The 24,402-nt window shown below is 43.1% G+C and overlaps 1 protein-coding gene across 7 annotated transcripts; it reads left to right on the top strand.

The window, feature by feature from the left end:
* The first annotated feature begins 387 nt into the window (after window positions 1-387).
* Window positions 388-23,942, top strand: LOC122872737. 7 transcript variants are annotated; one of them, XM_044188772.1, is made up of 5 exons: window positions 388-779; window positions 3,812-3,882; window positions 12,550-12,623; window positions 21,819-22,178; window positions 22,407-23,942. In XM_044188772.1, the coding sequence occupies exons 1-5, from the start codon at window positions 630-632 to the stop codon at window positions 22,715-22,717; spliced, it is 966 nt and encodes a 321-aa protein (XP_044044707.1). In that variant the 5' UTR covers window positions 388-629; the 3' UTR covers window positions 22,718-23,942. The 7 variants fall into 7 exon arrangements, with proteins under 7 accessions (XP_044044707.1, XP_044044708.1, XP_044044713.1 ...); XM_044188773.1 differs by lacking the exons at window positions 21,819-22,178; window positions 22,407-23,942 and adding exons at window positions 12,950-13,309; window positions 14,342-15,032; XM_044188775.1 differs by lacking the exons at window positions 388-779; window positions 3,812-3,882; window positions 12,550-12,623 and adding exons at window positions 19,891-20,023; window positions 21,416-21,489.
* Window positions 23,943-24,402: the final 460 nt, after the last annotated feature.

Here is a 24,402-nt window from a genome sequence, read left to right as displayed (position 1 = left end):
AATATTCCAGATACACATTTAGATTCTTGTGAGGAGACACAAAACTTCTGAACTCTGCAGTTTCAATCCCTGGAGCAGGTTTTCCAGGTCCAGATCCAAGTAACTCAATAAAGAACCGAACATAAAAACTTTGGGCTGGTTTGAATCGATTTTCAATCTGCATCGATTTCAAATTAATCTGTTCGTCAGTCACGTGTGAACAAACAGTAAATGCAGCAGCTCAGCTGAACACAAAACAACACAAACAGTAAATCATACAGAAGTTTTAGTTACTTACGTGTTTGAAGCCATGAGTTAGCAGCTTTATGTCCGAACTTCATTATCCAGTTTTAAACAGATCGACTGCTTCTCTGCAACTGCAACATTGAACCGGCACATCTTCCCACTTTCCAAATGCACGAGTCCCTCCCCATCTTGCACATCTGTCTTTTCCTGCACTGGCTGGCAGTATGAGCCGTTCTTTGACATGCAAAGCATCTTAATGCCGGAGGAATGAAGCTGAAGAAGCCTAGCATAACTTTTCTTGGGAGGCTGTTTTCAAAGCCGATGGTTACTGACAGCGTTTCTGCTCTTTCTCCATTTCTTTTAGGACTGATACGTTCAGCATCAAGCACTTCAGCTCTGTTTTGATGTCCTCCATTGAGACAGACAGCGGTGCTCCAGATGTGAGTCCCCTGTATCCAGCAGCTGAGCCAGGTTCACGGGTTTTTACTTTGTACCATCCAGTGTATTCATGTTCAGCAGAGCGTGTTGTTGTTCTGGACTCACTGCATGTGCAGGTATACGCTCATTATTCAGGTCCTCTGCAAACTTCCTTTGCCTGCATCCTTTTCCAGAGCTTTAGCCACCGAAAGCAGATGGAAATGCTCAACAAACTCAATTATGACTTCCCGGTCCTTGTTTGGGTTTTCAGACTCTGAAGTGCTCTAATGACCACTGTTTCCATTTGTCTTCCTTCTGAACGCCGCTTCCTGCCGCTCCGTACCTCCACGGTCCCATCCTTCGTCCTCACTCCCAAAGTTCATGATTATTACATTCACGACGCAGCTGTTTGTCGTTACCCGCTACTCGATTCCGACTCCTGCTCCTTGACCACGTCCTGGATGATTTCATCTGTCACGGAAAGATAAAAGCTGGACCTCAGGGTGCTGATCCGGGCGGTGGCGTTGCGGGTGGGTCCGGGGATCACACCGCTGGCTCCGGCCCACTCTCAGAGGAGACACCCGGTGAATCAGAGGAAGAGCCCGGTTAGTTTTATTCCACATCATCTGAGCCTGTGTCCTCATCCTCAGGTTGGGATTATTGCTCCTGCTCGCTGTCAGAGCGCACGCGGACATCCACAGCTTCTTGCAAAGTGAAACGCTGTTTCTCCATCTTGTCGGATATCAAATGACTAGTTCCCCCAAGCGACATTTATTTATAGTTTGGGCTGCGGCAGCGCCTGTATAAACTCTCCGAGGGTCTCAAAACCAAGCCGGAGTTTGCTTTGGTTTTCCTCAAACATTTGCTGTAGTGGTTCCATTTTACAGGATCAGTGCCCCGACAGGAAACCAGGGAAAGAGCACGCATGTCCCCATAGGCCAAACATGGGAAATGGCGCCACCTGGTGGAAAATAGTAAAGACTACAATTATGAAGCCAGGAGAATTATTTTATTTTTTAATGTCCATGTGATCAAAAATGTAGGTTTCAATGGGGACAAAAATGTCCTTTAGCTGGGTAAATGGACTGCATGGTCTTGATTGGTGGATGGAGAACAGGTGAGTCAGATTCTGAGTGGAGGTTCACCGGAGGCCACGCCCCAACAGCACACACATACACAGACACAAACATACACAGGAGTGTCTGTTCCCAACAGGGGACAAACAGACAGAGACCAGCAGCTGGACCAGGACACCCCCTGACTGTTCTTCTAGTGCCACCATAAACTTGACAGTCATGGTTTTATGTGAAATGTCTCAAAGCAGCGCTGTGCATCAGTACAGCCTCTCACAGGGCGTTAGCATGGCTGCAGTCTTGTTACATGCGTGACTACAAATGTCCAGCAGGTTTACAGGAAGTAAAAAGTAAAGCAGTACAGTAGTACTGCAGTGCCACCTGTTAAAACATAACTGTGGTTTATCACACCTGAGTTCAATTTCTCTAGCCACACCCAGGCCTGATTACTGCCACACCTGTTCTCAATCAAGAAATCACTTACATAGGACCTGCCTGACAAAGTGAAGTAGACCAAAAGATCTTCAAAAGCTATACATCATGCCGAGATCCAAAGAAATTCAGGAACAAATGAGAAAGAAAGTCATTGAGATTTATCAGTCTGGAAAAGTTTATAAAGCTATTTCTAAAGTTTTGGGACTCCAGCGAACCACAATGAGAGCCATTATCCACAAATGGCGAAAACATGGAACAGTGGTAAATGTAACCATGAACCATGAATTCTGCTGAGAACATCATACCAATAGTAAAATATGGTGGTGGTAGTGTGATGGTCTGGGGCTGTTTTGCTGCTTCAGGACCTGGAAGACTCGCTGTGATAAATGGAACCATGAATTCTGCTGTCTACCAAAAACTCCTGAAGGTGAATGTCCGGCCATCTGTTCGTGACCTCAAGCTGAAGGGAACTTGGGTTCTGCAGCAGGACAATGATCCAAAACACACCAGCAAGTCCACCTCTGAATGGCTGAAGAAGAACAAAATGAAGACTTTGGAGTGGCCTAGTCAAAGTCCTGACCTGAATCCTATTGAGATGCTTGACCTAAAAAAGGCAGTTCATGCTCGAAAACCCTCCAAATGTGGCTGAATTACAACAATTCTGCAAAGATGAGTGGGCCAAAATTCCTCCACAGCGCTGTAAAAGACTCATTGCAAGTTATCGCAAACGCTTGATTGCAGTTGTTGCAGCTAAGGGTGGCCCAACCAGTTATTAGGTTTAGGGGGCAATCACTATTTCACACAGGGCCATGTAGGTTTGGATTTTGTTTTTCCTTAATAATAACAACCTTCATTTAAAAACTGCATTTTGTGTTTACTTGTGTTATCTTTGACTAATATTTAAATTAGTTTGATGATCTGAAACATTTTAGTGTGACAAACATGCAAAAAAAATAAGAAATCAGGAAGAGGGCAAACACTTTTTCACACCATTGTAAGTGTAGCTGATGACTCAGAAAAACAAGTTGATTGAACAAATAAGATCTAACATGTTAGTTATTGAGCTTTAGAGGTGCTGGTAGGTGGATCTGTTACCTCTGAACAGAACCAGGCTAGCTGTTTCCCCCTGTTTCCAGTCTTTATGCTAAGCTAAGCTAACTGGCTGCTGGTGGTAGCCTCATATTTCTGTACAGATATTAGAGTCCCATCAATGTTCTCATCTAACTCTCCACCAGAAAGCAAAGAAGTGTATTTCCCAAACTGTCAAACTGTTCCTTTAACTGGTGAAATGACTCCAGAAACACAATCAGTAGAAAAGTATTGTGGCCTGAAGAACTGTATGCAGGTTTTGACAAAAACCTTCACTTCAACACCATCTGCTGGTAAAAGCCAGCAAAAGCTTATGTCATCAAACTAATTTAAGAAACGCTACAATCACACAAAGCTCCTACACACAGTGGCTTCAAATCACAAACTCCCACATTCTGCACTTTCTATTCTGCCATTTCTAAACTAATGAAAACTCCTTCAAAAAGCATCTTAGAACTGTAACAGACAATGCTGTAAATATGAAAACTCCTTCATCTGCTGGTTACTTTGTTGTTACATGTTTTCTCATCACATGAATAACAGACACACATGTGTTTTTTTTCTCTTTACAGCCAGTGATCGGCCCGAAGCTGGGACACAAAACCAACAAGCCAGGGAGCGACCACCTGCCACTGCAGATTAGGTTTGGCTGCAGTACTACTGTACTACTTTACTTTTTTACTTCCTGTAAACCTGCTGGACATTTGTAGTCACGCATGTAACAAGACTGCAGCCATGCTAACGCCCCTGTGAGGCTGTACTGATGCACAGCGCTGCTTTGAGACATTTCATACAAAACCATGACTATCAAGTTTATGGTGGCACTAGAAGAACAGTCAGGGGATGTCCTGGTCCAGCTGTTTGTCTCTGTCTGTTTGTCCCCTGTTAGGAACAGACACTCCTGTGTATGTGTGTGCTGGTGGGGCGTGGCCTCTGGTGAACCTCCAATCTGACTCACCTGTTCTCCATCCACCAATCAAGACCATGCAGCACATCTACCCGGCTGAAGGACATTTTTGTCCCCCCCGTTAAAACCTCAGTTGTTGATCCTATTACAGTTTTTCTCAATTGCTAAAACACAATTTCTGAAACCTTGCTCCATTTTCTGACCAAGTTTTTGTTCTTCCTCCTCCGTGTACCCCTGTTTTACAGTCCTGTACCCTGCGTCTCACAAACTGGTCCTCTGTCTCTGTGGTACTTTAAATCTTCTTCTTTGTTGATATGAACCTGCAACCAGTCAAAATCTACTGAGCAGTCAGTGCTGTTAACAAATGGAAAGCACAATGTTCAGGGCCATACAATTCGTTCATTGTACAGGATACAGCCTACAATGCGCTGTACTACAGTATACGATACTAAAGGGGCAGAAATCTAAGCAGTTAGGCTGATATTGGTTGTGTCACATCATTCGAAACAGGTTCCATCAGTTTTGAGTGGTTGTGTTCAATCAATGACATGTGTTCTCTATTTGTATTTGATTGTTGCCACTTGTGTTCACCAGTATGGACGACACGTGCATTAGAGCGCAGAATGGGTTTAGAGTTTTGCTGAAAAGTCTAAGTGAGATCTGCAAACTGTGTTTTACCGTGTGAAATGGTTTAAGGTGTTGACAACTGACTGCACAATCAGCTAAATGACGTCAGGCAACTGAGAACTTTGTTCAGCCAATGGGTTTTAGTGTTTAATCAGTTGAGAGAAACTGTAATGCGGAAGAAACTTTATTTCTGCTGTTTATGATAAGACCTTTGAACGTCCCCGATAACACTTCATGATGACGGCAGGATGGCTGTGCAGCCTGTAGACAGGCTTCTCAGCTCAGGCAGGGGTCGCTGGTCCCACGAAGCTCCCATCCGGCTGCCAACAGCTCCATCTTTGGTGTTCAGGGAGGCGAGGTCCTCCGTCAGATAAAGCTGGTGGATGTAGCTGCTAATGAAGCAACAGGACGAGCAACATCGCAAGAAATGGAGGCAGCCACGCTGCTCAGACACTGACTGTTCAGATGTCTTGTCTTTGCACAAAATCTAATGGGATTTCAGGAGCAATTTCCCTAAAAACGTCATAATTTATGCTGTTTGACACCAAACGTGGAATATCTGGGACGATAGAAGCATTATTTACCAAGAAGCATAATTATTACTTCTGTAATTAAAACTTCTGTATGATTTACTGTTTGTGTTGTTTTAATCGTGTTCAGCTGAGCTGCATTTCCTGTTTGTTCACACGTGACTGACGAACATATTAATTTGAAATCGACGCAGATTGAAAATCGATTCAAACCGGAACAAAGTTTTTATGTTCGGTTATTGATTGAGCTACTTGGATCTGGACCTGGAAAACCTGCTCCAGGATTTAAACTGCAGAGTTCTTAAATGAGAAGACAATGAGGACACATTCAGCAGGCGAGAAGACAATATAGACTTTCTAAGTTTTTACTTTGTTTTAAGGACAGCTGTGGTGGTTTCTCCAGATGTATCCGTGCCATGAATCCAGTTCTTATACTGCTGTTTCTCTGGATAGAATACTAAAGTGTTTCTGGATCCTGAAACTGTGCAGGGGGCTCAAGACAGCACTGAAGCATCTCGTTACTGGAGCTGAGATATGTTCACATTTAATCAGCTGGCCAATAGACTTCTTAGAAATAACAAAAGGCTGTTATTATTATTATTATTATTATTATTATTATTATTATTATTGTTGTTGTTTTTAATGTAATGACAAACTGAGGCTGAAAATGTCAGAATCAGCCTGTAAACTCAGCAAGTATCATTTGTGTGCAACTGTAGGATGTAAACGTTTAACCTCTAAACTCCCAGAAACAATAGTGAGGACATGAACTTGATGTCCACAGTGCAGCTATATGACCGTCAGTGGAGTTGGGTTTTGTTTTCTTTTCTTTTCACCCTGCTCTTTCAACTGAATGAAGACACTGTTATCTTTTCCCCCTCTGCAAGTAACTAGTTTTTTAGATTTTGTACTTATTTGATCCCTTTTTCTTTGAATAGGTACACATTCTGAAGAAATTAGTGGTCGACCTGAAGGGGTGGGTGGGCAGGATGGATTTGTGGGGTTATGGGGGGTTGGAGCTTAATAGACCAAAAAGTACCTTTTTCATTTTTTTCATTTTTAAATTTAAATTTGTGTTTTTATTCTGCCTTAAAGAGCATTTTATGACACTTCTACAGCAGAAATGAAGACTTTTAAAGCACCAAGATGCTCCTGTGTGGCCTTTAATGTTAGTTTGGACTGATCTGTAAACATTACAAACCTTAAAGGAAGGTCTTATACATGCTGATGCACTCAAATAAATTTGGCATACAAGTGATCTACAAATCTGTTTTAATAAACTTAAATGTTCTTCCTCTAATGAAACGGTCTCCTCTGACAGGCAGAAGATGATCTGGATGCTTCTGCTCGTCGGCCTGACCTCCTCTGTCTGTGGTTAGTAGGGCTGCAAATTATCTTCATTAAACGATTAATCTGCTCATTATTTTCACAAAAGTGTGACAAATCACCCATCATGACTTCCCTTAAACTGCTGGTTTTGTTCGACCAACAATCCAAAACCAGAAATGATTCATTTCCTGTGAAATATCACGAAGACAAGCAGCAAATCTGCGTACATGAGTAGCTGGAAGCAGCAAATATTTGGCATTGCTGCATTAAAGATGATTAATCGTTTATCAAAATAGTTGACAATTAATTTTCTTTCAATCGACTAATCGTTGCAGCTCTAGTGGTTAGTTTCATGTTTAAGAGTCAGTACATTTGACTCCTGGAGAACATGAGAAAGACAAATAATAATAATAAAATGTAAATCTAAAGCGCAGCATTAGTTCAGACTGAACACTCAAGTGTATGAAGTATGAAGTGTACTCGGTGTATGAAAGGCCAACTGTTGCCTTTTTAAATTGATGCACCTCTAAAGGAAAAAGGCCATTTTAGTAGCTACTCGCCATTAAAATGTACCACATAAACCACTGCGCCACGCGGTTAATGTGTCCACATGCTGACAAAATTTACTGAGATGAATTCACTATTTCAAGCGATTTTCAAATCTCTGCGAACTGATTTTAACGCTGTATCGACATGAACTCAAGGACAAACACTGAGCTGAAACCATGACACATAACAGGCTGACGAGTTCACTTACGTCTTGTTTATTTAGTGAAAATATTGTTTTAGAGAGAGACATAGTGGAGACACACAGTGAAAAATTGAGGAAGTACAAAATGGTGGATAATTCAGAGTGAATCAGAATCAGAGAGGGCATCAGAGGGAGCCTATCCCAGTGACTTTGGGCCTTAGACCCACGGTAACACGGGGAGGACATGCAGACTCCACCCAGAGAGATTGTGTGATGTTGGTCTGGTCCGGGAATCGATCCCACGAACCCACGATCTCCTTATTGGGAGGCAGGAGCTTTAGCCGCTCTGCCACCGTGCACCCCTGAATCCCCTGAATCAGAATCAGAAATACTTTATTGATCCTCGAGGGTAACCAGGTGTTCAGTCATGGTTTTATGTCTCAAAGCAGCGCTGTGCATCAGTACAGCCTCACAGGGGCGTTAGCATGGCTGCAGTCTTGTTACATGCGTGACTACAAATGTCCAGCAGGTTTACAGGAAGTAAAAAGTAAAGCAGTACAGTAGTACTGCAGCCAAACCTAATCTACAGTGGCAGGTGGTCGCTCCCTGGCTTTTTAGCTTTTGTGTCTCATCTTCGGGCCGATCACTGGCTGTAAAGAGAAAAAACACATGTGTGTCTGTTATTCATGTGATGAGAAAACATGTAACAAGAAAGTAACCAGCAGATGAAGGAGTTTTCATATTTACAGCATTGTCTGTTACAGTTCTAAGTTGCTTTTTGAAGGAGTTTTCATTAGTTTAGAAATGGCAGAATAGAAAGTGCAGAATGTGGGAGTTTGTGATTTGAAGCCACTGTGTGTAGGAGCTTTGTGTGATTGTAGCGTTTCTTAAATTAGTTTGATGACATAAGCTTTTGCTGGCTTTCACCAGCAGATGGAAGTGAAGAGAAGTTTTTTAGTCAAAACCTGCATATAGTTCTTCAGGCCACAATACTTTTCTACTGATTGTGTTTCTGGAGTCATTTCACCAGTTAAAGGAACAGTTTGACAGTTTGGGAAATACACTTCTTTGCTTTCCGGTGGAGAGTTAGATGAGAACATTGATGGGACTCTCATATCTGTACAGAAATATGAGGCTACCTCCAGCAGCCAGTTAGCTTAGCTTAGCATAAAGACTGGAAACAGTCAAAACAAAAAAAATAAACTAGATTTATGATTTAAACTTAGACTTCAAATACTTCAAAATGATGTGAAGTTACAAAGACTACAAACTCCTGAGGACATATAGTTAGCAGGCACGTACTTGGTGGACGGCTCAAACAAACACAGACATGTTTGAGTCATCAGCTACACTTAGGTCCAAACAATATGTCTATAGTCCAGTTTAGCAGCCCAGTCACAACAGCACTGATTACTGACGCAGAATATCCAGCTGAAAGAAATCTGAAGAGAAAGTTCTGCTGAATCAACTTACCAGTGACAGTGAGTCTGCTTTTACCAACGCTGCCACCATAAGTTGTGCTCACTTCACACTGGTACAGGCCCGAGTCCTCAGTCCTGAGTCTGGACACATGAAGTCTGAGTCGTCCTTCTCTGAGGACGTCTCTGTCACACTGGACTCGTCCTGCAAACTGTCCATCCTGAGACTCTGGGACCTCAACACCTTCATGCAGATGATACAGGACTGAGTCCTTGTGATCAGTAGTCAGGTCACATAAGATATTAAGGGAGTTTGAACTGTCAGGTTTGGTTGTGAACGTCCATTCCAGTGTGATGTCCTCGTTCTCCTCTGCCTGATAGGAGCTCTGTGTCACATTCACTACAAATGTTCCTGCTGAGGAGACAGAGAGAGGGAAAGTGAGGACCAGACAAAGGGACAACTTTAACATGTGAGCCTTTAAACTCCATCTAGAGATGTTGATGTATTCATATCAAAGCTGGGAGGCTGGTAAACAAAAGTTCAGAGATACTACAGTAAAAAAGCTGCATGATACCAACAATAAATACAACTCAGGTAATACTTGAAGATAAAGGATCTTCCTGATTTAAATAAGGACTGTTTACTTTCTATAAAGAGTCCTGCAGATGTTTTCACTGACAGATTTAAAGATGGAGGTCTGAAGGCTGAAAGAGTATTTAGTCTTTTCTCTTTCTGGATAATAACCTGCAGGTGGAAACAAACCACAGACGCAGGAGGTCAGGGTGATGAGCAGCAGGATGCTGCAGGTCATCTTCTCCCTGTGAGAGGAGACAGAGGTGAAGAGTCAGAAACACACGAGGTCAAAGTTCAGTCGTCACATGTCTGAGAGGAAACCTCTACAGTCTGTCTGCAGTCATTACAACACTCCTTTGTATTTATTCTCCTGCTCATTACATTACACACTTCTGACTGGAGCACTTCCTGACTGGTAGCTGCTAATGCTACCAGCTGCAAAGTCATGTGTTTCCTGTCACTCAAGATGGCGCCAGTGCTGCAAATGTGCTTAAACTCTCCACCATAAGCAGGAAACATGTAACAGCACGAGGATCCAGGTTCAGAGTCTCTGAGCTGCAGGACCTGGAGAGTTCAAGACTCAGTAAAAAATGCACCAGCAGCTGCCGTAGTGAAGTGTCGGCCCCGAACCATTTTACGCGCTGCAACAAAGTGAGTTGATATTGTCATCCTATCAGCTGCAGCAGCGAACCAGTCGGCTCATTTGAATGAACGATGAGAGCCCCGCCCACACAACATGATATCCAATCAGCACACTGCAAGAAAACAAACTCTAAAGACCGCAGGATGGAAATGCTCGGCTTTCCTCTAACAGGAAGTTTCTTTATGTTTCATTGTAAAGATGATTTTATGAGACTTACTGACAGACGATCATGCTGCTAAATGTCCTGTGGTTGGGGACATTTTTATGGCCCAGAGAAGCTGAAGAAATTCATCCAAATATTCCAGATACACATTTAGATTCTTGTGAGGAGACACAAAACTTCTGAACTCTGCAGTTTCAATCCTGGAGCAGGTTTTCCAGGTCCAGATCCAAGTAGCTCAATAAAGAGCCGAACATAAAAACTTTGGGCCGGTTTGAATCGATTTTCAATCTGCGTCGATTTCAAATTAATCTGTTCGTCAGTCACGTGTGAACAAACAGGAAATGCAGCTCAGCTGAACACAAAACAACACAAACAGTAAATCATACAGAAGTTTTAGTTACTTACGTGTTTGAAGGTGAGCGAGCAGCTTTATGTCTGAACTTCATTATCAGTTCAACAGACGGACAGCTGATCTACATGTTCATGGTTCATTCATCTTCTTCTTCTGTTGAGTTTTATGGCGCTCGGCGTCCCTAATTGTTCATTACCGCCACCTACTGGATTTTAACAGCTTCACAGTTTAAACTATTTACAGTGTCCACCTAAAGTGCTCCCATAGTGCCATAGTCCAGTCTCTAACCCAGACCCAAGTGTCTGAGCCGGTGCAGCTGCTTCCCTCAGTGTAACATCTGGATCCTCTCCAGATGTGTCCACAGCATTCAGGAACCTCCTTGCAGCGTCCAGCGCCATCTTAATCCTTCCCGACTCCTCCTTTATTCCAGCAGCACAGTTTATAACCGTGGCAAGAAATGCCAGAAATCGCTTCTTGTCCATACTGATGTTCCGCTCATCTCCATTTCCTTTCTGAAATCGTAATATGAAAGCTGCTGCTGTTGAATTGTCTCGTTACTGGAGCGAACCGGCCGCTTTATTATTCGTAGACACCTCGTCTGATCCGGGAGTGCAGCGAAAGCTCCGGTGGAAATAAGACAGAGTTCCTTTAATGACTCCGCATTGAACAGGCCTACAGAGGCTGCACTTCCCTTTCCCCAAGGGACCGAGGAAGCAGTCCTTCCTCCTGCAGAACTGAAGGACCAGACCGCGAGACGGGGACAGCTGGTCTACGCGCTGCAACACAGTGAGTTCATATTTATATACTGTCATCCTGACTGATGCAGCAGAGATGAATCATAAAGCGGACGAGCTGTTTCCTTTATAGTGAGCGATGTTAGTCCCGCCCCGCAGAACACGACACCCAATCAGCACTTTACGAATACAAACCCGCACAACTACCTGAGCTCCGCCCTTTTTGTCCTGCTGTCTGGGCTGTCCCCGATTCATATGACTTAATCTACCTCCACATCCTCACGTGTTCCCCAGTTTCATTCATTTCATTCATTATTAGTCTTCGCACATAAAATATCTCTGAGTCTAAAATCATGAACTCTGCAGTTTTCAGAAGCAGCTTCTCTGCAGCGGCCGCAGGATGGAAATGCTCGGCTTTCCTCTAACAGGAAGTTTCTTTATGTTTAATTGTAAAGATGATTTTATGAGACTTACTGACAGACGATCATGCTGCTAAATGTCCTGTGGTTGGGGACATTTTTATGGCCCAGAGAAGCTGAATAAATTCATCCAAATATTCCAGATACACATTTAGATTCTTGTGAGGAGACACACAACTTCTGAACACTGCAGTTTAAATCGTGGAGGAGGTTTTCCAGGTCCTTTACATTCAGAGCTGCTTATATTCCAGATTTACCGATGCAGCATGTTTCTCTGAGCTGCAGAGATCACAATGTGTTTATGTCCTGGGCCAAATTCACAAAGCCGAGTAAGAGGCAACTTCTGGAATAAAGGAGCCTGTCAGTGCTACATTTAATAATAATGTTTGAATATTCACTGCTTTCACTTTGCTGGCTGCTGTGATGCTTGCACCAGCCCTGTCCATATCAAGGCTCTTTGCATGAGTATCCGACACAGGGGGGAGGGGGGGAGCAGTGGACTCAGAGGAGCTTGAGGGCCGGCAGCAGTTGAGTTAGAGGGGGGATGAGCAGGAGCCGGTGTGTTGAGTCTGTTAAAGAACAGATTCAGTTCGTTGGCCCTGTCCAAGCTGCCTTCAGCTCCTCTGCTGCCAGTCAGTCTGAAGCCAGTGATGGTCTTCATGCCGCTCCAGACCTCTCTCATGTTGTTCTGCTGGAGTTTCCACTCCAGCTTCCTCCTGTACTTCTCCTTGGTCTCCCTGATCTTCACCTCCAGGTCGGCCTGGATTGCCCTCACCTCCTCCCTATAACAATGAGCAAGATAATAAATACAAAGGAGTGTTGTAATGACTGCAGACAGACTGTAGATGTTTCCTCTCAGACATGTGACGACTGAACTTTGACCTCGTGTGTTTCTGACTCTTCACCTCTGTCTCCTCTCACAGGGAGAAGATGACCTGCAGCATCCTGCTGCTCATCACCCTGACCTCCTGCGTCTGTGGTTCGTTTCCACCTGCAGGTTATTATCCAGAAAGAGAAAAGACTAAATACTCTTTCAGCCTTCAGACCTCCATCTTTAAATCTGTCAGTGAAAACATCTGCAGGACTCTTTAGAGAATGTAGACCTTATTAAAATCAGGAAGATCCTTTATCTTCAAGTTTTGCTTGAGTTGTATTTATTGTTGGTATCATGCAGCTTTTTTTACTGAAGTATCTCTGAACTTTTTGTTTACCAGCCTCCCAGCTTTGATATGAATACATCAACATCTCTAGATGGAGTTTAAAGGCTCACATGTTAAAGTTGTCCCTTTGTCTGGTCCTCACTTTCCCTCTCTGTCTCCTCAGCAGGAGCATTTGTAGTGAATGTGACACAGAGCTCCTATCAGGCAGAGGAGAATGAGAACATCACACTGGAATGGACGTTCACAACCAAACCTGACAGTTCAAACTCCCTTAATATCTTATGTGAACTGATTACTGATCACAAGGACTCAGTCCTGTATCATCTGCATGAAGGTGTTGAGGTCCCAGAGTCTCAGGATGGACAGTTTGCGGGACGAGTCCAGTGTGACAGAGACGTCCTCAGAGAAGGACGACTCAGACTTCATGTGTCCAGACTCAGGACTGAGGACTCGGGCCTGTACCTGTGTGAAGTGAGGACAACTTATGGTGGTGGCGTTGGTGAAAGCAGACTCACTGTCACTGGTAAGTGGATTCAGCAGAACTTTCTCTTCAGATTTCTTTCAGCTGGATATTCTGCGTCAGTAATCAGTGCTGTTGTGACTGGGCTGCTAAACTGGACTACAGACATATTGTTTGGACCTAAGTGTAGCTGATGACTCAAACATGTCTGTGTTTGTTTGAGCCGTCCACCAAGTACGTGCCTGCTAACTATATGTCCTCAGGAGTTTGTAGTCTTTGTAACATCACATCATTTTGAAGTATTTGCATCTTGAATACAAGAGTAAATCATAAATCTAGTTTGTTTAATCCGTACATAAATCGAAGTTTAAAATCGGGGGGTTATGTGCCGGACTATTTCTTGGCTGGGAGCAGTTGCCAGGCAACCAGCGGAGAATCCAGAAGTTACTGTGCCTGCCCAAGAAATGGTCCGACACATAAACCCCATAAAACAGCGAACTGACGTTTTTTCCACTTCAGTTTTTGTACGTATTGAACAAATGAGACAGGCTAGCTGTTTCCCCCTGTTTCCAGTCTTTATGCTAAGCTAAGCTAACTGGCTGCTGGTGGTAGCCTCATATTTCTGTACAGATATGAGAGTCCCATCAATGTTCTCATCTAACTCTCCACCTGAAAGCAAAGAAGTGTATTTCCCAAACTGTCAAACTGTTCCTTTAACTGGTGAAATGACTCCAGAAACACAATCAGTAGAAAAGTATTGTGGCCTGAAGAACTATATGCAGGTTTTGACAAAAACCTTCTCTTCACTTCCATCTGCTGGTAAAAGCCAGCAAAAGCTTATGTCATCAAACTAATTGAAGAAACGCTACAATCACACAAAGCTGCTACACACAGTGGCTTCAAATCACAAACTCCACATTCTGCACTTTCTATTCTGCCATTTCTAAACTAATGAAAACTCCTTCAAAAAGCATCTTAGAACTGTAACAGACAATGCTGTAAATATGAAAACTCCTTCATCTGCTGGTTACTTTGTTGTTACATGTTTTCTCATCACACGAATAACAGACACACATGTGTTTTTTCTCTTTACAGCCAGTGATCGGCCCGAAGATGAGACACAGAAGCCAACAAGCCAGGGAGCGAACACCTGCCACTGCAGATTAGGTTTGGCTGCAGTACTACTGTACTGCTTTACTTTTTACTTCCTGTAAACCTGCTGGACATTTGTAGTCACGCGTGTAACAAGACTGCAGCCATGCTAACGCCCCTGTGAGGCTGTACTGATGCACAGCGCTGCTTTGAGACATTTCACACAAAACCATGACTGTCAAGTTTATGGTGGCACTAGAAGAACAGTCAGGGGGTGTCCTGGTCCAGCTGCTGGTCTCTGTCTCTGTCTCTCTCTACACTCCTGTGTATGTGTGTGCTGGTGGAGCGTGCCCTCCAGTGAATCTCCAATCTGACTCAGAATCTGACTCACCTGCTACTCACCTGTTCTCCATCCACCAATCAAGACCATGCAGTCCATCTACCCGGCTCTTCTCACCAGTCTTTGCCAGACCGTCTGTTAACACTAGAGGTACTCTGTCTCGGCCTCTGACCTTGCTTTATAGAAAGTCTTCCTGCACGTTTCCTGACTCCTTGTGTTCAGGTTCAGTCCTCAGACCGACACCTGCCTCCAACCTACTCACCGGCTCTCCAGAAACTTCTCACCAGGGGTTCACCGCTGCTCCACGTCAGCCAGCCGTCCTCGCCCAGTCTACCTGCTCACGGAGCTTCCCTCCACACACCTGGTTACTCTTTCAACTTGTGACAATAACCCAAAACTAACCGCTTCAACTCCCTCTGTTGTCAAGTCGTGCTTTTGGGTCCAGACTCTGTGTACCATAACAGGGGATCACTACAGTCAGTAGGATTCATCTTCTGGAGACCGTGAACGTCCGAACAAAATTTGGTGCCAATCCATCAAGTGGATGTTATTTCATGATGTTTCACTATCTATCAGTACTGCTGCTAAGTAACCATAGCAACAGTACTGATGCTTTATGCTGCATCATCAGCAAACTGTACTGATTGTAATGGATGACCCGGGAGCTAAGAACAGTTTGCCTTCGCAGAATCAATCAGGGCACATACAAACTTGGAGGGTATTTTCCTGCTTATACCACGGCTGCTTGCCAACAAAATGCCAAACGTAATATAATTTTAAATATAAGTCGTTAATATATGTTAAGATTTACGTTAACAAAACTTTGGTCGCTCTTTTCCGTTTAAAATATTATGAAATGTAGTTCCTGAGCCTCAGAATTTCTATTGTTTGCGTTGCTAGGTAACATCTAGCCACACAGGTACAGTGTTGGGCAGTAGCGGCGCTACAAGAAGCGGCGGTACTAGTTTAACTCCATTTCTCAGTAGCGCGGTGGTGGAATCGCTCTTTTCTGAATCAAATAGCTTTTCAGTAGCTTAGCTCTTTTATTGATCAAGTAGTGCGGTAACGACACAAGCTACATTTCCACAATCATTTCTGAAACTCAAGTGCAGCGGAGCTTTCTGCTGCGGCCTGAAATAAAACTACTGAGGATCAGTAAGTGACGCCACCGTCACGCACGGATGTGCATGTGTAGCCGACAGAAGCACTTCCATGTGACGGTGACATGACGTAACAATCCTTGGGCTGACGCCTACGACGTCTCTGCTGCAGCGGAGTACAGACCGAGAGGCAGCCTCCGGGCCTGAAAAGTGACGCCAATGCGGAAGAGCCTTAAAACTGCGTTCTTTCTAATAACCAGCAGGGGGCGATTGTACGAACGACCCTACTTCTCACTTGATTTATTACGTCAGTAAACACTTTCCTAATGAGTTCATGGTCTCAATCACTAGTTTCAAGTCTTCTTCAATACAGCATGATGTTCATTTTGCAAATTATGGTCCCATTTAGAGTAAAATAAGCAGGGTGTGCTTTAGGGCGGGGCTACCTCGTCGCTCCCACGACGACCCGGTATCAGGATAGAGGCGATGCGTATCCACTGCACTGTGTTCATTTAACTAGCTGTAAATTTGTTTTTGGGTGCTGTTGTTGTTTTCAGTTCATGAAAGTTAATTGTAACATTTTGGTCGCCTAAAAATGTCTCGTTCCGCGTTCGGTTGTACTAAAAGACACCCGAAGGAGTCAGCTGTTCACCTGCACCTTGCTAACCTAGCTAGCGCTCGTCCAAATATGGTCACTTCCGGTCACTGGTTGCAAAAACCAAGATGGTGACGGCCAAAATGCCAATCTCGAGGCTTCAAAATGGTAGTCCACAAACCAATGGGTGACGTCCCGGTGACTACGTCCACTTATTCTATACAGTCTATGATACAGACACGCAAGCTTGAGTTCACACATTCGGGTGAATAAGCTAACACCAGCATCGCCAACCAAGCTAATCATCACACTTCAGTGCAGTCTGCAAACACCAGCCAGCAACCTGGCAACAGCTAACCACTAGCTAGCTAAAAACCTTTCACTGCCTGTTGGCAGAAAATGAATAATATTAAGCATGGTTGGTTTTGGAGCGCTGAGAGCTGAGAGCACAGCTTATTGACAGTTTTATTGATCACTGAGCATTGACTTGGAATGAAGTTGGTTCAGTGTAAAAAAAATAAATTAAAAAAAATAAAATAAATAGCTTTGATGTAGTAAGCTACTTTTGCCATGTTGCTGTAGCTTAGCGTGCTACATTTCTCTGGCGGCAGCTTCAGTGTAGTGAAGCTTCATTTAATGTAGAGTAACTGGTAACTTAGCTCACTACACTTTCCAAGTAGCTTGCCCAACCGTGCACAGGAAGTGGTTCACAAGGCTGAACTGTTTTAAAATCCTGCAGTGGCGGACTCGGGCTGTCTGAGGGGCAGGGGAGGAAAACATTAAAATGTGCACCAGCTGCATGCAGTGGGGCACCGTAAGTCAAAGGTGTCCGGTTATACTGTCTGGGTTACTAAAAGTTAATCCACCTTCAAAACATTCCAGCCAATCAGAATCCAGAGTTCTCAGTGGCCAGAGTATCAAACTTTTTAAACAAAACAAACTGACTTAAACCAAAAGTGTGTAATATTTAGGTGGCTCTGTTTGCAGAATACAGCGATGGTATTCATAAGTATGTTTTCATTAGTGTATAATCACCTGAAAATAAGAATCGTTGTGTTTTGATTTTATATCTACAGAGGGAGCGGGGGGGTTTTTGCGAACGAGCAGTTTTCAAATGGTTGCAAGCTGCAATTTCTCTACTTGATGCCACTAAATCCTACACACTGCTCCTTTAAGAGACCACGGTATAATAACCATATTGCACAATGAGGACTCCTAACATACTGTGTTCATACCCATGTTTGCTGTAGTGAAGGAACAATGCTGAGAGAAATGTATACCATTAATCTGCATCGTTGTTAGTACTGACATTGAGTTTAATGAAGCGTTTAGGTCAGCTTCAGACTCTTCACGGCCTGCTCCTGGTCTGTGGAGGAAATAAAGGAGCCTTTTCTTTGTTTGAAAATAACAGAAATGATAAAACCACAGTTGTTACTGTTCTGTATGTGATTCTTTATCCACTCTGATCTGGGAGCAGCAGGCAGCTCACATCAACATAACTACAGCTTTCTGCTGTTGTGAACTGAGCCTTTAAGGTGTCAATTTAATTTAAGACCATTAAGAACTGAAACTGTAATACTGTCCATTTCAGCTGTTATATTTACTCTGCTGTTGCATTATTTATTTACTGTAAGCTTGATAGAAATCCTTTGCACAAATATACTTCCAAGTTTTATTTGAATGTAGCATTTAATATAAGTATTATTTCTTTAATAAAATGTCCATAAAAGGAAAAAAATAAATGTCTACGTTGTTATTTGTTCTTGACTTCAGTAAAGGCTTTGACCAAAACCTTCACTAGATTTCTTTGTTTGGCAGTTTGTCTGGATGGTTTCAGTGAACTGGGTGCGTCTCTACTTGATGATTTGGTGTTTCAGAGTAAAAAGCTGAATTATAATTTTGACTTTATTTGAAATCAAGTCGAGTGAGAACTGAGAAATGAATATCTTCATAAGAGCAGACCTTCTGCTGGATTAGGCACATTCAGCAAGTCACTTATTACATATGATTAAAACATTCACATGTGATTTGGGGCGACTGTGGCTTAGTGACCACCAATCCTATGGTGGGCGGTTGGATCCCAGTTTCCCTCAGCCCACATGTCGAAGTGAACACGGTGTGTGAATGATTAGCCCTGTGTGTGCACACCGCTGGCTAATCATTCACACACAGCTCAGACAGTGTCTTTGTCTTTGCCCAAAATCTAACGGGAAGCGTCATGTTTGACATCAAATGTGGAATGTATTTACCAGGAAGTATAATTATATTACCTTACATACACCTGTAATATATGTAATACCTTAAACTCGACCCCAAAGTAACACGAACATCATTTAACACAGAACGATGTGCATTTCATGTCACAAGTAGGTTTTCTGACACTTTAAACAGACGTTGGAGGGAGAGAGTCTCGGAGTCTGTCTGTTGGTTTTATGGCTCAGGTCTTGAACCGGTGCTCTGACTCATTCTGATAGAAAGGGGGTCCTCCAGACAGCGTCTTGTTAGTCCTGATGGGTCCTATAAGATGCTGCCCCCCCTCTCTCACACTCTCATCATGCTGATTTCTCTGAGTGCATGAAGACAGTGACAGAGGTGAAAAGGTCAGAGGTGAGTCTGGGTGTGCAGGGACAAGCAGCCTCAGGACCAACAGGGGGAAAGGCTGCAGTGACAGAGAGAGGCCTGCTTCACACAGGTCTGATAATTACATGGTGACCTGCACCAGATCTGTGGGAAACTGTGCAACTCATCCAAACTGTCAAAAGGAACACGCCAGCTTTCATCAGGGGCCAAATATTTTTTCGGAGGGCCGGATTGGGCCCACAGGTTGCTGTGTGCCTACCACTGTCCTTGGTTGACCCCCTTGCTATAGATGACATCATGTTTCATGAATAAACTATGTCTACAGTGTTTGGTTGACAGATCAAATACTGACTTGTCTTCTGGTGCAGAGTTCGATGAGAAGATTGATACCGCTGTCATGTTGGTACAGAGAGATGAGGCTCACCAGCAGCCTGTTAGCATAGCTTAGCATAAAGACTGGAAACAGCTAGCCTGGCTCTAAATCCGCCTGGCTGCACCTCTAAAGCCTGCTGCATATAGTTAACATCAGTGTTGTTTGTGGACACAGCAGTAAGATGGCCGAACTTCTGTTCTCATCAGCTGAGAAACAGAAAATGCATTTCATCTTTTTCTCTCATGTGTGAAGGTTAAACTCATTCATTTCCCATCAGTCAGCTGTGTGATTCTGTTTTGTTCCAAACTTTAATAATAAGCATGTAGGCTGTGTTTCAGTCGAGGCTGGTTGTTGAGACAGATTGATCTTTCCAGAGAGAGAGAGCAGCTGAGGGAAGGTGCTTTACTCGCTTTTACACTTTCACTTTCACTTTAACACAGTTACTGCAGTCCTTCAGGTCACGTGAACCTTTGTTTGGTCTCTTTACAGCAGCTCCGCCCCGACATCTTTCAGTAAAAGGAGCCAGCTCGTTCGCTTCCTTTTTCTCTGCTGCAGCTGACAGGATGACAAAATAAATATCAGCTCACTGTGTTGCAGCGCGTAGACCAGCTGTCTGACTAACTTCCTCTTCATCACGGAAAAGAGAAGCAGTCCGTCTGTTGAACTGAACTGAAGTGGGACAGCTCGTCTCAAACACGTAAGTAACTAAAACTTCTGTATGATTTACTGTTTGTGTTGTTTTGTGTTCAGCTGAGCTGCATTTACTGTTTGTTCACACGTGACTGACGCACATATTAATTTGAAATCGACGCAGATTGAAAATCGATTCAAACCGACCCAAAGTTTTTATGTTCGGCTCTTTATTGAGCTACTTGGATCTGGACCTGGAAAACCTGCTCCAGGATTGAAACTGCAGAGTTCAGAAGTTTTGTGTCTCCTCACAAGAATCTAAATGTGTATCTGGAATATTTGGATGAATTTCTTCAGCTTCTCTGGGCCATAAAAATGTCCCCAACCACAGGACATTTAGCAGCATGATCGTCTGTCAGTAAGTCTCAGAAAATCATCTTTACAATGAAACATAAAGAAACTTCCTGTTAGAGGAAAGCCGAGCATTTCCATCCTGCGGCCGCTGCAGCATCCGCTGGTTTGTGTCTGCTGCTGTTAATAAGGGGACCACACCGAGTGTTTCTATGGTGACTGAATTAAATTCAGGTTTGTTTGCAGTTACATTCTCGTTCCTTTACATTCAGAGCTGCTTATATTCCAGATTTACCGATGCAGCATGTTTCTCTGAGCTGCAGAGATCGCAATGTGTTTATGTCCTGGGCCAAATTCACAAAGCCGAGTAAGAGGCAACTTCTGGAATAAAGGAGCCTGTCAGTGCTACATTTAAGATCTGCGATTGAGGAAATTCACCATGTCGTTCACCTGTTGTGAAACTTGCACCAGCCCTGTCCATAACACGTCACCGTTCCGCCTTCATGAGTTAGGAGCTCAGGAAGTATAAATCTAAATGGCAAGTCTGAAATTATATCAGACAAAACTTGATCAAATAAATTAGCATTTTGTAATATACATGCATCATTCTTCCTTCCAAATAAACAGAGACCCCCAGTACGCAGCCAACTTTAAACATTTCTTCTATTGGAAATGCTCCCCAACAAGAAACCCTGCACATAACTGCAGCAGTGACTGCAGAAGCCAGGATGGGAGTTCTTCGAGTAGATTCCCTGCAGCCGCACTCGTCTTCCTCCTCGTCTGGCCCCATCAGAGGACCCCCCATACTTCTGGCCACTTAGTGGATTTATTCCAGCCTGTGTGAAGCTGAATGCTCTTTGTTTTCATTTGGATGGTGGAGAGTTGAAGCACTGGCGCCATCTTGTGACAGAAACACATGACTGCAGCTTAGCATTAGCAGCTACCAGTCAGGAAGTGCTCTGGTCAGCTGTGTGTGATGAGCAGGAGAATAAATACAAAGGAGTGTTGTAATGACTGCAGACAGACTGTAGATGTTTCCTCTCAGACATGTGACGACTGAACTTTGACCTCGTGTGTTTCTGACTCTTCACCTCTGTCTCCTCTCACAGGAGAAGATGACCTGCAGCATCCTGCTGCTCATCACCCTGACCTCCTGCGTCTGTGGTTCGTTTCCACCTGCAGGTTATTATCCAGAAAGAGAAGAGACTAAATACTCTTTCAGCCTTCAGACCTCCATCTTTAAATCTGTCAGTGAAAACATCTGCAGGACTCTTTATAGAAAGTAGACAGTCCTTATTAAAATCAGGAAGATCCTTTATCTTCAAGTTTTGCTTGAGTTGTATTTATTGTTGGTATCATGCAGCTTTTTTACTGAAGTATCTCTGAACTTTTTGTTTACCAGCCTCCCAGCTTTGATATGAATACATCAACATCTCTAGATGGAGTTTAAAGGCTCACATGTTAAAGTTGTCCCTTTGTCTGGTCCTCACTTTCCCTCTCTGTCTCCTCAGCAGGAACATTTGTAGTGAATGTGACACAGAGCTCCTATCAGGCAGAGGAGAACGAGGACATCACACTGGAATGGACGTTCACAACCAAACCTGACAGTTCAAACTCCCTTAATATCTTCTGTGACCTGATTACTGATCACAAGGTCTCAGTCCTGTATCATCTGCATGAAGGTGTTGAGGTCCCAGAGTCTCAGGATGGACAGTTTGCAGGACGAGTCCAGTGTGACAGAGACGTCCTCAGAGAAGGACGACTCAGACTTCATGTGTCCAGACTCAGGACTGAGGACTCGGGCCTGTACCTGTGTGACGTGAGCACAACTTATGGTGGCAGCTTCGGTGAATGCAGACTCACTGTCACTGGTAAGTTGATTCAGTAGAACTTTCTCTTCAGTTCAGCAGCTTTTTTGAATAAATAAGAACCTGAGAGGAAAAGTATTTTGGACTACCACAATCCACAATCTTTACACTTCCTTCTCGCAGTATCTGGGAAATATGTTACATCTTCATCTGTTGTAGATATTTTGTTTCCTTTTTTATTGTAATGTTTTTTCTTCACATGAATGGCAGATGTGTTTGGTCTCTTTACAGCAGCGAGGGATCGGCCCGAACCTGAGAGACCAAACACAGGAAGTCGGGGAATGATCGTCCTCTACTGTGGACTGGGACTGACAGCAGCAGCAGCAGCTGTGCTGGGTGTTTGTTACTGTTTATTCAGCCACTTTCAGCCTGGTGAACAGAAGATTGCTGCTCAGTCCAGTGATGATCTGAGCAAAGTTACAGATCAGCAGATGGATCAGAGGAAACAGTTTGATCAACAATGTAAACGAGACAAGATTGTTAGAATTCAACTTTATACCACGGACACAGAAAATACCAGTTTCCCATTGGCTGGCAGGTAATAAAACTGTCCATCAGAGCACATCAAACATACCAGCAGGTAACCATAGCAACAGCTTTGATGCTTCACACACATTACATGAGTAAAATGACAACAAACAAAGTGTAAAAGCTGCTAATGATGAAAACACACGCTGCCTTTATATTCTTCAGTAAGTGGCCGTGGTATAAGAGTCATAGTACACAGCTGATATACAAAATAATGGACCTGATGGAGGAAACGCTGTTCTTCACCTTTACGCTGTCCAGTGTTTTGATTGGACGCCTCATCACACTCTGTCACTTATCAGACAGACCTGAAATCTGCACAGTTTCTTCCTTGTATAATATGTAAATATGCTAATCTGGGATAATATTTATTTTTTAACGTTTTTTGTTTAAAGCTGTATGTGATGTGTAATGTTCCTTCTGCATTAATGACTAGAATATGGAAAGACACAGCCAAGAGATGTATTTGTGTATTTTTCATGCATCTGTTTCTTGAAAATATATAATGAAAAATAAAAAAAGGAATACTCTGGCAAAAATGGAAACAGCAAAGTTTTTATTTATTTATTTTTATTCCAAAGAGATTAATTAGAAAATTAATAATTTACTTTTTTAACTTCAGTAAATAAAAATCTTAAACACTTGTCAATTCAAATAAGGCTCATAAGATGAAGTGCATAAAACTGGATAGATTAACATGTGATCCAGTGATGATAAAACACAGTATAAAAGTCTATATTTACAGATATATATGTATACATATGTAGATATTTACAGACATGCTGATGATGTTTTTATTTTTAAAGCTACACAATAGTTTAGCAGCTGACTGTAACATACAACCAGCGGTGGAAAGTAACTCAGTGCATTTCTTCAAGTTCTGTACTTCAGTCCAATTTCATTTTATGCTACTTTATACTTCTACTCCCTTGGTGAAATTCACGCTCAGTATGTATAGTAAAAAATAAGCTCCACCTTTACCAGCTGTACCATTAAAGTGATGAACACATTAATGCATCAATAATTATAATTCAATAACATAATACATTATTCTGAAATGGGCCATTCTGCATAATGAGTACTTTTACTTTTTGTACTTTAAGTATATTTTGTTGCTAATACTTTGTACTTTTACTTGTATTTCTGCACTGTGGTGTTACGTTTTTTACTTAAGTAAAAGTCCTTCTTCCACCATCCAGCAAGCCCTGAATGTACATTAAATGATCTGTACAATAACGACCCGTCCCTGACTCAACAACCTGGCCTCAGGTAAGTGCTCACCTTTACAGACATACGTGCACGCGCACCTGCTCCCGTGAGCTCCGCCCCCTCAGCACCAGACCAACACACACACATGCAGCAAACACACAGTGCACCCATGTTCTGTCTCCTACACATGTATTACAGGTGTATGTAAGGTAATATAATTATACTTTTTGGTAAATATATTCCACGTTTGATGTCAAACATGACGCTTCCCGTTAGATTTTGGTATATTGTCACTGTCTGAGCTGTGTGTGAATGTTTAGCCAGCGGTGTGCACACACAGGGCTAATCATTCACACACCGAGTTCACCTGGTTCAGTGGAAGGACACTTCGACATGTGGGCTGGGGGAAACTGGGATCGAACCGCCCACCATAGGATTGGTGGTCACTAAGCTACAGTCGCCCCAAATGACATGTGAATGTTTTAATCAT

Source organism: Siniperca chuatsi, unplaced genomic scaffold, assembly GCF_020085105.1.
Source record: "Siniperca chuatsi isolate FFG_IHB_CAS unplaced genomic scaffold, ASM2008510v1 Contig00098, whole genome shotgun sequence".
Lineage (NCBI taxonomy): Eukaryota > Metazoa > Chordata > Actinopteri > Centrarchiformes > Sinipercidae > Siniperca > Siniperca chuatsi.
The sequence above is the reverse complement of the archived record's forward strand: the minus strand, read 5'-3'. Positions and strand labels throughout refer to the sequence as shown.